The sequence below is a fragment of the Patiria miniata genome, unplaced genomic scaffold, assembly GCF_015706575.1.
Source record: "Patiria miniata isolate m_02_andy unplaced genomic scaffold, ASM1570657v1 HiC_scaffold_16, whole genome shotgun sequence".
NCBI lineage: Eukaryota > Metazoa > Echinodermata > Asteroidea > Valvatida > Asterinidae > Patiria > Patiria miniata.
The window spans coordinates 1,523,565-1,541,428 of record NW_024037054.1 but is presented as its reverse complement, the minus strand read 5'-3'; the positions used below and the strand labels follow the sequence as shown (position 1 = coordinate 1,541,428).

Sequence of the window (17,864 nt, the reverse complement as noted above, 5' to 3'; positions counted from 1 at the left end):
TCAAATCATCTACCGATGACGTCATGCAATCTTCGAGCGCCCTCTAGCGACAGGTTGAAAATTAAAAAAAATGTATTTTGAATAGATGTCTGTGGCGAAGTTTGTCGGAATCGCCTAAATATTGGCGTATATGATGACCTTGACACCTTTAACACGTGTGCAAAGTTTTAGGCATATGACGTCATCAAACAGGAAGTTATAATGAGAAGACCCTTTTTCCTTTGAAAATTCCTGAAAAATCAACCATAGCAGTTTTTAAATTAGTTTTTACTTTAATTGTCGATTTAAGGGTAGGTCTAAACATTTGAAAGCATCGAGGCAATAAGCAAATTCTGACATGCCCTGCGCGCGCTTAAAACTTCAGGTTGACAATACCTCTGCTTTAAAACATACACAGGACGTCCACAATGTACATGCACGTACGTTGTACATCTCGTATGTCAGTTAGCCCGCGGCGCACGTGTTGCTGAGGTCAAATCCTGTCCACAGTGACTGTTTTTAGCCGATTTTCGGCTAACTTTGACAGATTTTATGTTCATGCATAGTCAGGGACGTATCATTGATAAAAAAAATGCGGAAAAAGCCCTATGTTCTGTTGCAAACAGACATAGATCTCTAGTTGGCTTTTCCGCATAGTGCGGAAAAGCCTTTGTTTTTGTTCTCATTTTTGGCTTTTCCGCAAAGTTGCGGAAAAGCCTTTGTTTTTGTTCTCATTTTTTTTTTTTTTTTTGGCTTCTTCTTTTTGTCGCCTAAATCCCATAGACTTTGTGCACGTTTTTTCTCAACGCCACTTTTGGCATTAATCTTTGTCATACATCATTCAAAGTTAGCATAAGCATAGTCCCTATAGCAAAGATGTGTCCCGAAGATTGACGTCATGGTGACGTCATCGACTAATTTATTATAGATTTTTGAATATTTAATTTTTCCCATAGACTTTGTACACAGAAATTTAAAAAAATTGTCGATTTGCAAAGGGCATTTTTGACTCTTTGCCAGTAATTCATTTACACCAATCTTTGTCTAAGCAAAGACCCTAATTTAAACAACATTGTGTAATGATGACGTCATGATGACGTCATCAGGTGTGTATTTATAGGCAATTAAATTGTGACACTTTTAATATTCAAAAATGCATAAGAAATCAACCGTACGCGTCCGCAGCATTTTGTTGCCGGCAAGTGGTAGAGTAGGTTGAGGTCTTTATTTCATTCAGTGTGCGTGAAATCACGTGACCCTTGCTTCCGGTCGAAAAAGGCCCAAACCGGAAGTGGCTTATCATTTGAAAGTGGTAATAGATATAAACTTGCTTTTAACGGTGTTAGTCTCTTGGCCGATAGTATTCTTCAAATCATCTACCGATGACGTCATGCAATCTTCGAGCGCCCTCTAGCGACGGGTTGAAAATTAGCAAAAATGTATTTTGAATAGATGTCTGTGGCGAAGTTTGTCGTAATCGCCTAAATATTGGTGTATATGATGACCTTGACCCAATTAAGACGTGTGCGAAGTTTTAGGCAAATGACGTCATCAGACCGGAAGTTACAATAAAAAGACCCTTTTTTATTTGAAAATTCCTGAAAAATCAACCATGGCAGTTTTTATATTTGTTTTTACTTTAATTGTCGATTGAAGGGTAGGTCTAAAACATTTCAAAGTTTCGAGGCGATAAGCAAACTCGAACATACCCTGTGCACGCTTAAAACTTCACGTTGACAATACCTCTGCTTCAAAACATGCACAGGACAGGACGTCCACAATGTACATGTACATGTACATGCACGTACGTTGTACATAGGCACGTACATCGTATGTCAGTCAGCCTGCAGCGCACGTGTTGCTGAGGTCAAATCCTGTCCACAGTGACCGTTTTAGCCGATTTTCGGCTAACTTTGACAGATTTTATGTTCATGCATATTCAGGGCATATTATTGATTAAAAAAAATCATAATGCGGAAAAGCCCTATGTTCTGTTGCAAACAGACATAGATCTCTAGTTTTTTTTTTTTTTCCTTCTTCTTTTTGTCGCCAAAACCCCATAGACTTTGTGCACGTTTTTTCTGGCCTCCACTTTTGGCATTAAACTTTGTCATACATTATTCAAAGTTTGCATAAGCATAGTCCCTATAGCAAAGATGTGTCCCGAAGATTGACGTCATGGTGACGTCATCGACTAATTTATTATAGATTTTTGAATATTTAATTTGTCCCATAGACTTTGTACACAGAAATTAAAAAAAAAAATTGTCGATTTTCAAATAAAATTTTCGACTCTTTGCCATTAATTCATTTACACCACTCTTTGTCCAAGCAAAGACCCTAATTCAAACAACAATGTGGAATGATGACGTCATGATGACGTCATCCTGTGTTGATTGATAGGCAATTAAATTGTGACACTTTTAATATTTAAAAATGCATAAGAAATCAACCATACGCGTCCGCAGCATTCTGTTGCCGGCAAGTGGTAGAGTAGGTTGAGGTCTTTATTTCATTCAGTGTGCGTGAAATCACGTGACCCTTGCTTCCGGTCGAAAAAGGCCAAAACCGGAAGTGGCTTATCATGTAAAAGTGGTAATAGATATGAACTTGCTTTTAAACGGTGTTAGTCTCTTGGCCAATAGTATTTTTCAAATCATTTACCAATGACGTCATGCAATCTTCGAGCGCCCTCTAGCGACAGGTTGAAAATTTTCAAAAATGTATTTTGAATAGATGTCTGTGGCGAAGTTTGTCAGAATCGCCTAAATATTGGTGTATAGGATGACCTTGACCCCCTTAAGACGTGTGAGAAGTTTTAGGCGTATGACGTCATCAGACCGGAAGTTATAATGAAAAGACCCTTTTTCCTTTGAAAATTCCTGAAAAACAACCATGGCAGTTTTTATATTTGTTTTTACTTAAATTGTCGATTTAAGGGTAGGTCTAAAACATTTCAAAGCTTCGAGGCAATAAGCGAACTCGAACATGGCATGCGCAAACTTAAAACATCAAGTTGACAATATACCTCTGCTTTAAAACATGCACAGGACGTCCACAGTGTACATGTACATGCACGTACGTTGTACATACGCACATACATCGTATGTCAGTCAGCCCGCAGCACTAGCGCACGTGTTGCTGAGGTCAAATCCTGACCACAGTGACCGTTTTAGCCGATTTTCGGCTAACTTTGACAAAACATGCACAGGACGTCCACAATGTACATGTACATGCACGTACGTTGTACATACGCACATGTACATCTTATGTCAGTCAGCCTGCAGGGCACGTGTTGCTGAGGTCAAATCCTGACCACAGTGACCGTTTTAGCCGATTTTCGGCTAACTTTGACAGACTTTATGTTCATGCATAGTCAGAGACGTATTATTGATAAAAAAAAAAAATCATAATGCGGAAAAGCCCTATGTTCTGTTGCAAACAGACATAGATCTCTAGTTTTTTTTTTGGCTTCTTCTTTTTGTCGCCTAAACCCAATAGACTTTGTGCACGTTTTTCTCAACGCCACTTTTGGCATTAATCTTTGTCATACATCATTCAAAGTTAGCATAAGCATAGTCCCTATAGCAAAGATGTGTCCCAAAGATTGACGTCATGGTGACGTCATCGACTAATTTATTATAGATTTTTGAATATTTAATTTTTCCCATAGACTTTGTACACAGAAATTTAAAAAAAATTGTCGATTTGCAAAGGGCATTTTTGACTCTTTGCCAGTAATTCGTTTACACCAATCTTTGTCCAAGCAAAAACCCTAATTTAAACAACATTGTGTAATGATGACGTCATGATGACGTCATCAGGTGTGTATTTATAGGCAATTAAATTGTGACACTTTTAATATTCAAAAATGCATAAGAAATCAACCGTACGCGTCCGCAGCATTTTGTTGCCGGCAAGTGGTAGAGTAGGTTGAGGTCTTTATTTCATTCAGTGTGCGTGAAATCACGTGACCCTTGCTTCCGGTCGAAAAGGCCAAAACCGGAAGTGGCTTATCATTTGAAAGTGGTAATAGATATAAACTTGCTTTTAACGGTATTAGTCTCTTGGCCAATAGTATTCGTTAAATCATCTACCGATGACGTCATGCAATCTTCGAGCGCCCTCTAGCGACAGGTTGAAAATTAGCAAAAATGTATTTTGAATAGATGTCTGTGGCGAAGTTTGTTGTAATCGCCTAAATATTGGTGTATATAATGACCTTGATCCACTTAAGACGTGTGCGAAGTTTTAGGCAAATGACGTCATCAGACCGGAAGTTACAATAAAAAGACCCTTTTTCATTTGAAAATTCCTGAAAAATCAACCATGGCAGTTTTTATATTTGTTTTTACTTTAATTGTCGATTGAAGAGTAGGTCTAAAACATTTGAAAGTTTGGAGGCGATAAGCGAACTCGAACATGCCCTGCGCACGCTTAAAACTTCACGTTGACAATACCTCTGCTTCAAAACATGCACAGGACAGGACGTCCACAATGTACATGTACATGTACATGCACGTACGTTGTACATGGGCACATACATCGTATGTCAGTCACGCCTGCAGCGCACATGTTGCTATTGAAGGTCAAATCCTGTCCACAGTGACCGTTTTAGCCGATTTTCGGCTAACTTTGACAGATTTTATGTTCCTGCATGCGCATAGACAGGGACGTATTATAGCACTCTTGGCATTAATCTTTTTCAGATATCATTGAAAGTTTGCATAAGCATAGTCCCTATAGCCAAGACGTGTCCCGAAGAGTGACGTCATGGTGACGCCATCAAGTGATTTATTATGGATTTATGAATGATTAATTTTTCTCATAGACTTTGTACACAGCTTTCTAAACAAGTCTTTTCCTATACAACACTGATATATGTTACTGAGTAGTTCTGAACTTCGGCCGAGAATTACTATGAGAAGGAAAAAGAAATCGTATTTTTTTACGTTTGCCATTTGATTGAAAATATTCCCAAGAGTCAGAATATCAAGTAATATTTTATAAAAATGTTTCAGTTTAAAGGCAAATCACGTATTTAAAGGTGCAGTTTTTCTGCTGTGGGATTTTTAACCCATTGACTTTGTACACGTTTTCAAGACACCATTTTTATAACTTGGCGATCTGGAATCGTCATCAAAGTTACAGCCAAGGAAGACCCTCATACAAGAATTATGCCAAGACTATGACGTCACGATGACGTCATCACCTAATTTTTTTATTGATTTTTGAAAATTTACGTACATATTGTGAAGTCTTATATCTACAGAAATGTAAGTCCGATTGGGTTGAAACTTGGTATGTGGCTATACCAGGATGTGTTATAGATTAAAAATGAGGTGACGTCATGATAACGTCATCCTGAGATTTTATATGAATATTTATTTGTTTGGACCTTTTAGCCATATCTCCCGAACGCAACATGCAAAATGCAAAATTCTTTTTTGCATTTGGTCTGTTATGTAGTAGCTATTCGCACAAAACTTGAAAAATGTGTGACGTCATCATGACGTCATCAAAATGCGATTTTGCAAAACTCATATAAGGAAAGGTCCAATTGTCATGAAACTTGGTGGGTAGGTAGTAAATCAGTATGCAAAGTTCGGAGTGACATCACGATGACGTCATCAACAAATTTAAAAATATTTGTCGATTTTCAAAGTGCGTTTTCGACTCTTTGCCAGTAATTTATATAGATCACTCTTTGTCCAAGCAAAGACCTTGTGCACACGCACATACATCGTAATGCCGAGGCCAAATCCTGTCCACAGTGACCGTTTTAGCCGATTTTCGGCTAACTTTGACAGATTTTAAGTTCATGCATATTCAGGGCATATGATTGATTAAAAAAAAACATAATACGGAAAAGCCCTATGTTCTGTTGCAAACAGACATAGACCTCTAGTTTTTCTTTCTTCTTTTTGTCGCCTAAACCCCATAGACTTTGTAGACGATTTTTCTGCCCACCACTTTTGGCATTAATCTTTGTCAGACATCATTCAAAGTTAGCATAAGCATAGTCCCTATAGCAAAAATGTGTCCCGAAGAGTGATGTCATGGTGACGTCATCGACTAATTTATTATAGATTTTTGAATATTTAATTTTTCCCATAGACTTTGTACACAGAAATTTTAAAAAATTGTCGATTTTCAAAGGGCATTTTTGACTCTTTGCCAGTAATTCATTTACACCAATCTTTGTCCAAGGAAAGACCCTGATTCAAACAACATCGTGTAATGATGACGTCATGATGACGTCATCCGGTGTTTATATATGGGCAATTAAATTGTGACACTTTTAATATTTAAAAATGCATAAGAAATCAACCGTAAGCGTCCGCAGCATTCTGTTGCCGGCAAGTGGTAGAGTAGGTTGAGGTCTTTATTTCATTCAGTGTGCGTGAAATCACGTGACCCTTGCTTCCGGTCGAAACCGGAAGTGGCTTATTATTTAAAAGTGGTAATAGATATGAACTTGGTTTTAACGGTGTTAGTCTCTTGGCTGATAGTATTCTTCAAATCATCTACCGATGACGTCATGCAATCTTCGAGCGCCCTCTAGCGACAGGTTGAAAATTTTCAAAAATGTGTTTTGAATAGATGTCTGTGGCGAAGTTTGTCGGAATCGCCTAAATATTGGTGTATATGATGACCTTGACCCCCTTAAGACGTGTGAAAAGTTTTAGGCGAATGACGTCATCAGACCGGAAGTTATTATGAAAAGACCTTTTTTGCTTTGAAAATTACTGAAAAATCAACCATGGCAGTTTTTATATTTGTTTTTACTTTAATTGTCGATTTAAGGGTAGGTCTAAAACATTTCAAAGCTTCGAGGCAATAAGCGAACTCGAACATGGCCTGCGCACGCTTAAAACTTCAGGTTGACAATACCTCTGCTTTAAAACATGCACAGGACGTCCACAATGTACATGTACATGCACGTACGTTGTACATACGCACATACATCGTATGTGAGTCAGCCCGCAGGGCACGTGTTGCTGAGGTCAAATCCTGACCACAGTGACCGTTTTAGCCGATTTTCGGCTATACGCACATACATCGTATGTAAGTCAGCCCGCACGTGTTGCTGAGGTCAAATCCTGACCACAGTGACCGTTTTAGCAGATTTTCGGCTACATTTGACAGATTTTATGTTCATGCATAGTCAGAGACGTATTATTGATAAAAAAAATAATAATGCGGAAAAGCCCTATGTTCTGTTGCAAACAGACATAGATCTCTGGTTTTTGGCTTTTTCGCAAAATTTGCGAAAAAGCCTTTCTTTTTGTTCTCATTTTTTTTTTTTCATCATCTTCTTTCTTCTTTTTGTCGCCTAAACCCCATAGACTTTGTGCACGTTTTTTCCGGCCTCCACTTTTGGCATTAATCTTGGTCATACGTCATTCAAAGTTGGCATAAGCATAGTCCCTATAGCAAAGATGTGTCCCGAAGATTGACGTCATGGTGACGTCATCGACTAATTTATTATAGATTTTTGAATATTTAAATTTTCCCATAGACTTTGTACACAGAAATTTAAAAAAAATTGTCGATTTTCAAAAGGCATTTTCGACTGTTTCCCAGTAATTCATTTACACCACTATTTGTCCAAGCAAAAACCCTAATTCAAACAACATCGTATAATGATGACGTCATGATGACGTCATCCGGTGTGTATTTATAGGTTATTAAATTGTGACACTTTTAATATTTAAAAATGCATAAGAAATCAACCGTACGCGTCCGCAGCATTCTGTTGCCGGCAAATGGTAGAGTAGGTTGAGGTCTTTATTTCATTCAGTGTGCGTGCAATCACGTGACCCTTGCTTCCGGTCGAAAAAGGCCAAAACCGGAAGTGGCTTATATTTTAAAAGCGGTAATATGAACTTGCTTTTAACGGTGTTAGTCACTTGGCTGATAGTATTCTTCAAATCATTTACCGATGACGTCATGCAATCTTCGAGCGCCCTCTAGCGACAGGTTGAACATTTGCAAAAATGTATTTTGAATAGATGTCTGTGGCGAAGTTTGTCGGAATCGCCTAAATATTGGTGTATATGATGACCTTAACCCACTTAAGACGTGTGCGAAGTTTTAGGCGTATGACGTCATCAGATCGGAAGTTATAATGAAAAGACTCTTTTTCCTTTGAAAATTCCTAAAAAATCAACCATTGCAGTTTTTATATTTGTTTTTACTTTAATTGTCGATTGAAGGGTAGGTCTAAAACATTTCAAAGTTGCGAGGCGATAAGCGAACTCGAACATACCCTGCGCACGCTTAAAACTTCAGGTTGACAATACCTCTGCTTCAAAACATGCACACGACGTCCACAATGTATGTACATGCACGTACGTTGTTCATAGGCACATACATCGTATGTCAGTCAGCCTGCAGCGCACGTGTTGCTGAGGTCAAATTCTGTGCACAGTGACCGTTTTAGCCGATTTTCGGCTAACTTTGACAGATTTTATGTTCATGCATGCGCATAGACAGGGACGTATTATAGCACTTTTGGCATTAATCTTTGTCAGACATCATTGAAAGTTGGCATAAGCATAGTCCCTATAGCCAAGATGTGTCCCAAAGAGTGACGTCATGGTGACGTCATTAAGTGATTTATTATGGATTTATGAATGATTAATTTTTCTCATAGACTTTGTACACAGCTTTCTCCACAAGTCTTTCCCTATACAACACTGATATATCTTACTGAGTAGTTCTGAACTTCGGCCTAGAATTACTATGAGAAAGAAAAAGAAATCGTATTTTTTTACGCCTGTCATTTGATTGAAAATATTCCCAAGAGTTAGAATAGCAAGTAATATTTTATAAAAATGTTTCAGTTTAAAGGCAAATCACGTATTTAAAGGTGCAGTTTTTCTGCTGTGGGATTTTTAACCCATTGACTTTGTACACGTTTTCAAGCCACCATTTCTATAACTTGGCGATCTGGAATCGTCATCAAAGTATCAGCCAAGGAAGACCCTCATACAAAATTATGCCAAGACTATGACGTCACGATGACGTCATCACCTAATTTTTTATTGATTTTTGAAAATTTACGTGCATATTGTGAAGTCTTATATCTACAGAAATGTAAGTCCGATTGGGTTGAAACTTGGTATGTGGCTATACCAGGATGTGTTATAGGTTAAAGATGAGGTGATGTCATGATGACGTCATCCTGAGATTTTATATGAATATTTGATTTTTTGGACCTTTTAGCCATATCTCCCGAACGCAACATGCAAAATGCAAAATTCTTTTTTGCATTTGGTGTGTAAGGTAATAGGTTTTCGCACAAAACTTGAAAAATGTGTGACGTCATCATGACGTCATCAAAATGCGATTTTTCAAAACTCATATAAGGAAAGGTCCAATTGTCATGAAACTTGGTGGGTAGGTAGATAATCGTACTAGTATGCAAAGTCCGAAGTGACGTCACGATGAGGTCATCTTTTTTTAATGATTAGTTAAATATTTATAATTTTATTCTGCTTCCAAAAATTGCACACTTTCTTTTATCGTATTGACATTAAACTTGGTTCAAACCAAGACCACAATGACAAAATGTGCATTGAGAAGGGTTTTAAAGGTGACGTCATGTGATAAAATTACATTTTAGGAATTATTCTAAGCATTTTGAACAACCTTTAACTGCATGAAGCACTCTGAAAACTGACTGCAAAAGAACCAACAAAACAAACATTTGTAAAATGCGAAAAAGCCCTGTGTTCTGTTTGCAAACAGACATACAGCTCTAGTTTTCTTTCTTCTTCTTCTTCTTCTTCTTTTTGTTCCACTTCAAATGCCATAGACTTTATGCACGTTTTTCTGGCCTCCACTTTTGGCATTAAACTTTGTCATACATTATTCAAAGTTTGCATAAGCATAGTCCCTATAGCAAAGATGTGTCCCGAAGATTGACGTCATGGTGACATCATTGACTAATTTATTATAGATTTTTGAATATTTAATTTTTCCCATAGACTTTGTACACAGAAATTTAAAAAAATTATCGATTTTCAAAGGGCATTTTTGACTCTTTGCCAGTAATTTATTTACACCAATCTTTGTCCAAGCAAAGACCTTAATTCAAACAACATTGTGTAATGATGACGTCATGATGACGTCATCCGGTGTGTATTTATAGGCAGTTAAATTGTGACACTTTTAATATTTAAATATGCATAAGAAATCAACCGTACGCGTCCGCAGCATTCTGTTGCCGGCAAATGGTAGAGTAGGTTGAGGTCTTTATTTCATTCAGTGTGCGTGAAATCACGTGACCCTTGCTTCCGGTCGAAAAAGGCCAAAACCGGAAGTGGCTTATTATTTGAAAATGGTAATAGATATGAACTTGCTTTTAACGGTGTTAGTCTCTTTGCTAAAAGTATTCTTTAAATCATCTACCAATGACATCATGCAATATTCGAGCGCCCTCTAGCGACAGGTTGAAAATTTGCAAACATGTATTTTGAATAGATGTCTGTAGCGAAGTTTGTTGGAATCGCCTAAATATTGGTGTATATGATGACCTTGACCCACTTAAAACGTGTGCGAAGTTTTAGGCGAATGACGTCATCAGACCGGAAGTTATAATAAAAAGACCCTTTGTCATTTGAAAATTCCTGAAAAATCAACCATGGCAGTTTTTATGCTAGTTTTTACTTTAATTGTCGATTTAAGGGTAGGTCTAAAACATTTCAAAGCTTCGAGGCAAAAAGCGAACTCAGACATGGTCTGCGCACGCTTAAAACTTCAGGTTGACAATACCTCTGCTTTAAAACATGCACAGGACATCCACAATGTACATGTACATGTACATGCACGTACGTTGTACATAGGCACATACATCGTATGTCAGTCAGCCGGCAGCGCTAGCGCACGTTTTGCTGAGGTCAAATCCTGATCACAGTGACCGTTTTAGCCGATTTTCTTTGACAAAACATGCACAGGACGTCCACAATGTACATGTACATGCACGTACGTTGTACATACGCACATACATCGTGGTAGCAGACCAGTAAATAAACTTCCATAGACCCCAATGGTAAATGCTCCCACTTCAAAAATTCGGGAAAAATACTCACAACTCTCCAAGGTGTTCGACACACACATCAAATTAAAGCTTATTTCATCATCTTTCATTTTCTTTTCAATTTTCGGGGGGTCAACTAATGACTTTTAGGAGAAATTTCCATCTGAAGATGATCATCCCTGAAATTAGTCCTAAAGCCCATCGCCATTTTGAAAAACGATGCCTACACTCCATTGCAAAATAGAGCGCTTTTAGGGTCCAAATTACATCCAAATTACACAGAACTGCAAGCTCCCAGTCCTGTGCACGGCTTCCACCCATATTTTTTACAAACCCTCAAGTTCATGGCCCACAGCATGCTCAAATACTGAAGATTTTGAGGGCATGCAAATCGTGATTTGGCCGGCGTAGGCAATTTCGGACCGATTTACTGGTCTGCACCCTCGTATGTCAGTCAGCCCGCAGGGCACGTGTTGCTGAGGTCAAATCCTGACCACAGTGACCGTTTTAGCCGATTATCGGCTAACTTTGACAGACTTTATGTTCATGCATAGTCAGAGACGTATTATTGATTAAAAATAATGCGGAAAAGCCCTATGTTCTGTTGCAAACAGACATAGATCTCTAGTTATATTAGTTTTTACTTTAATTGTCGATTTAAGGGTAGGTCTAAAACATTTCAAAGCTTCGAGGCAATAAGCGAACTCGGACATGCCCTGCGCACGCTTAAAATTTCAGGTTAACAATACCTCTGCTTTAAAACATGCACAGGACGTCCACAATGTACATGTACATGCACGTACGTTGTACATATCGTATGTCAGTCAGCCCGCGGCGCACGTGTTGCCGAGGTCAAATCCTGTCCACAGTGACCGTTTTAGCCGATTTTCGACTAACTTTGACAGATTTTATGTTCATGCATAGCCAGGGACGTATTAATTTATTGATAAGAAAAAATCATAATGCGGAAAAGTCCTATGTTCTGTTGCAAACAGACATAGATCTCTAGTTTTTCTTCCCTTTTCTTTTTGTTTTAACCTAAATCCCATAGAAGTTGTACACAGTTTATTAACCACGCCAGTTTTGACCTAAAACAAACTCGTATTCTGATGAAACTTACAATATATAACGACCCCATAGTGAGCTTGTGTCCCGAAGAGTGACGTCATGATTACGTCATCATGGGTCACATGACGTCATCTTAAACATGCAAACTTTAAGACCCTATATCTAAAGATATGAAGTTTTGGACTTCATATCTCACGAACACAGTATGCTAAAATCAAAAATCTTTTGTATTATGTTTGTTAGGTAACAGGTATATTCACAAAATTGTAAAAATTGTGTGATGTCATTATGACGTCATCAAAAATGCGATTTTTTAAAAAACATATAAGGAAATGTTCAATCGTCATGAAACTTGGTCAGTGGGTAGATAATAGTACTAGTACACAAAATCTGAAATGACATCACGATGACGTCATCGGTAGATTTTTAACGATTTTTAAAAATATTTACAATTGTATTCTGATTACAAAAGTTAACACTTTATTTTCATCCGATTGGCTTCAAACATGCTTAATTCAAAATTCAGTTTGTATTAGGTTTATTATGTAATAGGTATCTGCACAATTTTTTTGAAAAATATGTGACGTCACGATGACGTCATCAAAAATGCGATTTTTAAAAACACTGATAAGGGTAAGTCTGATTGTCTTGAAACTTGGTGGGTAGGTAGATAGTGTTAATAGTATGCAAAATCTGAAGTGACATCATGATGACGTCATCACCTTTTTTTAAATTAATTTATCAACTTTTGTACATTTTCTTCTAATACAAAAAGTTTTTTTTTTTTCAAGTATTTTTTTACACATTTTATTTTAAAAATGCGGAAAAGCCTGTGTCCTGTTCATCGAACAGGCATAGCTCTAGTATTTTCATAACATCTTTTCACTTTAGCATAACCTGTCTAAACCATGGGCGGAAATCCCGGGGGGGACAGGGGGGACACGTCCCCCCCATGAATTTGGTAAGGGGGGACACAATGTCGAATGTCCCCTCCATGTTTTCATGTGTAGGTATGGGTGGGTGACCAACCATGGCAGAGTCTTAGGGAAAAGCCTCTTTGATATGTCGCTAAGTTGTGGCTGAGAACCAATTTGGTTTTCTTGTCGGTTCGACCACGGCTCTTGTACGCGTAGCCTACCCACGTACATGTACTGTACGTGCGTGTTGGTTCATGCGGTATACGTTACACACAATGTTGCCTGCGTACGTCATATAATTTGCTACTCCTATTTCGGCCCCACTCCGGCCCGCAATCACTATGGTAGACTTGATGACAAGTCGTTAGACTATAGTGATTTATGTCCGTCATCGATCAGCGCCAAAATCCGCATACCACCGCCGTTCATGCAACGTCAGCGCTACAACCATTCATGCAAAAGTCAATGTACTAACGCGCGGTATGGTCAGTCTGTGTCTAACGACTTGACTAAGATGTTTTCAAGCGAATATTCATATATGCAGACACTGCAATGCGTATGCATGATGTTTCCATAGCGAGGGCCAATAGTAGCCCATCTGGCTTACGAAGAAACACCATTATAAATATGGGGGGTACTTATTACACGATCATTTTCAAGTTTCCATTTTATTTGGCAGTCCTGTTTTTAAAATTACAGTAAAAAAGCGTATAACATTGTAGATAATATTAGTACTTTTGCAACTGTCTTTGAATAAAAGGAGTAATATTTAAGTAATTATGGAAGTTGAAACTGTAACGAATAATTGTAAATCCCCTTCAAAAAATGAAGTGCGCGCTGACTGTAAACGTAAGCTCCTTTTGGCCCATGTGGTTTGTTGTAGATTAACTAATCACCCTGAAAACGAACTCGTCCGCGGTTTGTGCCCATTTTTAAGGTTACAGAACCGCAATGACAAAATGCCCGATGCACACAATGAGGTTCAGAAATATATTGTTGCATTATCAAGGGGGCCATGACCCCCCCCCCCCCCCAAAAAAAACGAAACCAATTTTTTTTTTTATGTGACATCGCAATAAAGGCAGGCAATGAGTACACCCCCATCTTTTCCTAAAAAAAAAATTGGTAAAAGTGGTCAGAAATTGCCTCAGATCGCACCACAGAGCATCTAGAATCCAAAATGTTTTCGGGGCCCTTAAGCGGGCCCCGAAACCCCACGCCGTAATTTTTTGGACCCACTTTTTTGGGGGACCAAACTTTTTTTTGCCCCCCCCCAAAAAAAACACTCATTACAGACTTGATTTCAAGTCTCTCGCTATGGCTGCCATACCCCATTGCAATATTACGAGTGGAAAGTTGTCCGTTCAGCAGTGGCGTACCCACCGGGGGGGGGGGCGTGGGGGGGACCGCCCCCATGAAACCTTGTCGCCCCCCTAGTCGCCCCCCCCCCCCCAACTGAGATTTTGAGTTTCTAAAAAAAATATCATTGATCTACATGACGCCATGGGCGTCGATCCTGGGGGGACAGGGGACATGTCCCCCAACACCTTTTGAAGAGTGGGGGACACAATATCAAATGTCCCCCCCCCCCCCATTTTTGAACTCGTGTCTCATTTACAGGGCCCTATTATGTACAACGATGTATCTTTTGCTTAGAAAATATTGGTTAAAGTGGTCAGAAATTGCCTCAGATAGCACCACAGAGCATTTAGAATCCAAAATTTTTCGGGGCCCTTAAGCGGGCCCCGAACCCCACGCCTATAGCTCAGAATTCTGGTAGCTGATTCAATGACTCCAACCTCGAAAACAATGTTCAAATAATTATCTTTTGCCAAGAAAATATTAGTTAAAGCATGGAAGAAAGTCGTAAGAAATTGCTTCAAGTCACACCACAGAACATCTAGAATCCAATTTTTTTCGGGGCCCTTAAGCGGGCCCCGAACCCCACGCCGTAAGGGCTTCGCGCTTCGCGCTTGCATCAGTTATGATCAAGGTATGTCCCCCCCCCCCACTTTTGAGAAGCGATTGACGCCCCTGCTTGACCCCCCCATGAAATGTTCCAGCCCCCCCCCCCACCCCAGCGCCCCCCCCCCCCCCCCCCCCCCCCCCCCCCCCCCCCACTGAAAAAATCCTGGCTACGCCACTGCCGTTCAGCCTGTGACGTTTTGTGAGTAATATAATTTCGGGGAGAAAAAAAAAACCTGTCCCCCCCACGTTCAAGGAGCGATTTCCGCCCTTGGTCTAAACTACATCAACACATTTTTGCAGTATGCATACATTTAACTGGTGGCATCATCAAACCAGAAGTACTGTGTAAATGCCTGAAGGATGCATGTGTTCAAATTCATAAATTCTTAATATGAAACAATTTGAATTTCATATGTTCCTGTTTTTGCTTTAAACAAATTTACAAATGTCAAATAAAATAGTACAGTGCCCCGTCACCCTGCATTTGTTACAAAGACAAATCATGCAAACCTCTGGTTGTGATTAATTTTAACTGCTTTGTGCCGAAATGGTAGCATCGATCTGGATACTCCGTATGGAACTGAGATTGTCTTATTAGGAATGTTTCATTGGCCCCATGATAAGGGGTACAATAGGGGTGAGTCAAAAAAGCGGAACCCAAAACCCCAAAAATATGTTTCATATTTTTTTTTTTAAATGTAGCACCTAAAAAATAATGACTGGTAAGCCAAAAAAAGAACAATTTATTGTGTATTCTGACAGTTTGGAACAACAAAGAAAATGACACAGAATACTTGTTTCTCACTCTCCTAATTATCTTCACATTAGGCATGCGCAATACTACCAATGAGACCGTATTTCATAGTCCTAAATTCTGATTCTGGTAGGATACTACTCAACAACCCTAAAAGGAGCAAAACCAGTAGAGAAATTCACACTACACCAGCATCATCATGCACAACATCAAGCAGGATGTGCCATGCGCACGAAAATCTCCATATAAGGAGATATTTAGTACTACTCATGACAGGCACATACCATAAACATAGCTAGAGGGGTGCTTCACAAAAAAATGAAGCAAATTGTTGTACAAAATCGTTGGAAATTTCCTTGTTTTTACTAGTTTTGACTTTTTGACCATAAGGTATTGATGAATGGGAATAAATATGTGTATTGTTTTGGTTTGCGGCAACACCATGTGGTAATGACTACTGGGGCGTCAATCGCTTCTCAAAAGTGGGGGGCGGGGGACATACCTTGATCAGAACTGATGCGAGCGCGAAACGCGAAGCCCTTCCAGCGTGGGGGTTCGGGGCCCACTTAAGGGCCCCGAAAAAAAAATGGATTCTAGATGTTCTGTGGTGTGAAATTGGTTGGAGTCATTGAATCAGCTACCAGAATTCTGAGCTATAGGTGTGGGGTTCGGGGCCCGCCGCGGCTTAAGGGCCCCGAAAAATGTTGGATTCTAAATGCTCTGTGGTGCTATCTGAGGCAATTTCTGACCACTTTAACCAATATTTATTAAGCAAAAGATACATTGTAGTACATAATAGGGCCCTGTAAATGAGACACGAGTTCAAAAATCTGGGGGGGGGACATTTGATATTGTGTCCCCCACCCTTCAAAAAGTCCCCCTGTCCCCCCAGGATTGATGCCCATGGCGTCATGTAGATCAATGATAATTTTTTTAGAAACTCAAAATCTCAGTGGTGGGGGGGGGGGCGACAAGGTTTCATGGGGGGCGGGGCTGTCGCCCCCCCCCCCCCCGTGGCTACGCCACTGATTGCAAGGAATTTTAATTGGCTTATTATTATTAAGTTTATATGAATGGAGGAAAAAGTTTGTGCGTGGCCGATTCGCGTGATATCGCTGACTGAAACTGTGTGACCCACGGACCACCTGTCTATAATACGTGTTCCGTGGTGTGAGCGAGCAGTGCAGTGGGTGTTAATACGCATATTAGATTATCATTATGCGCTATGTCACGCCGGTTGTCAGCTTACTGGTCCGCGGTCGCCAGTCGAAGGGTCGTTTCTCAGTGGTCATCATGTGGATCATTCGCGACTATTTAGATTTAGATCAATGATAATTTTTTTAGAAACTCTAAATCTCAGTGGGGGGGGGGGGGGCGACTGGGGGGGCGACAAGGTTTCATGGGGGGGCATCGCCCCCCCCCCCCCCCCCCGCCCCCCCGGTGGCTACGCCACTGCCGGTACATATCATAAAGAGAAGGCGAGACTGTACAAAAATGGAGTCCTATAACCTTTGATCAAGGCTGTTCAAGAGGGGAATGGATACATTGTAGTTATATAAAGGAACCTTCAGATCAGCAGTGTGCCATTGCCCACCTCCTCTGTCTATGGACAAGTTTGCAATTTGGTATGATTTCTGTCTTACCTTTGGCCCAATCGGTCCCCGAGGCCCTGCTGGTCCCCTTTCCCCTGGAATTCCGGGCTCTCCTTTCAACCACTATCATCAGGAGAAAAAAATACAGGCCAAAACTGTTGTGTGCTGTTTCCATTGATTGCTTAATGTGCGAATATACATCACAGGAGGTTTCTGCACAGTATAGGAAGATGATGAAGGGCATGTCTCCCATTATCTGCTACCCCATTTTATCACTACTGGACTGGGGAATAAAGGGGCTCCACTTCTCATGGGTTTGATCCAGGGTGTTCTTAAGGGGAATGGATACCATTCATGTTATTTAAAAAGTAACCTTCAGCCGTGTGACATTTCCCACCTCCTCTGTTTACGAACAAGTTTGCACAATTAATCTTTATGCTTTTGTGGTTGCACTTGCATTTGCCAAGGCATGGAGCATTTTTACAAATTCTTTAAAAGAATTATATGCTCATGACAAACACGTTAAAATGTTGTTGTCT

General features: G+C 39.7%; 1 protein-coding gene across 7 annotated transcripts in view; it reads right to left on the bottom strand.

Annotated features, from left to right (window-relative positions):
* The window catches only part of LOC119722628 (acetylcholinesterase collagenic tail peptide-like), a 63,949-nt gene that overhangs the window by 36,554 nt on the left and 9,531 nt on the right, over positions 1 to 17,864 (bottom strand). For all 7 annotated transcript variants that reach the window (XM_038192827.1, XM_038192830.1, XM_038192826.1 and 4 more), the window contains one exon: positions 17,377 to 17,448. In XM_038192827.1, the coding sequence (XP_038048755.1) occupies positions 17,377 to 17,448 (72 nt within the window). The remainder of the gene's footprint in view (positions 1 to 17,376; positions 17,449 to 17,864) is intronic.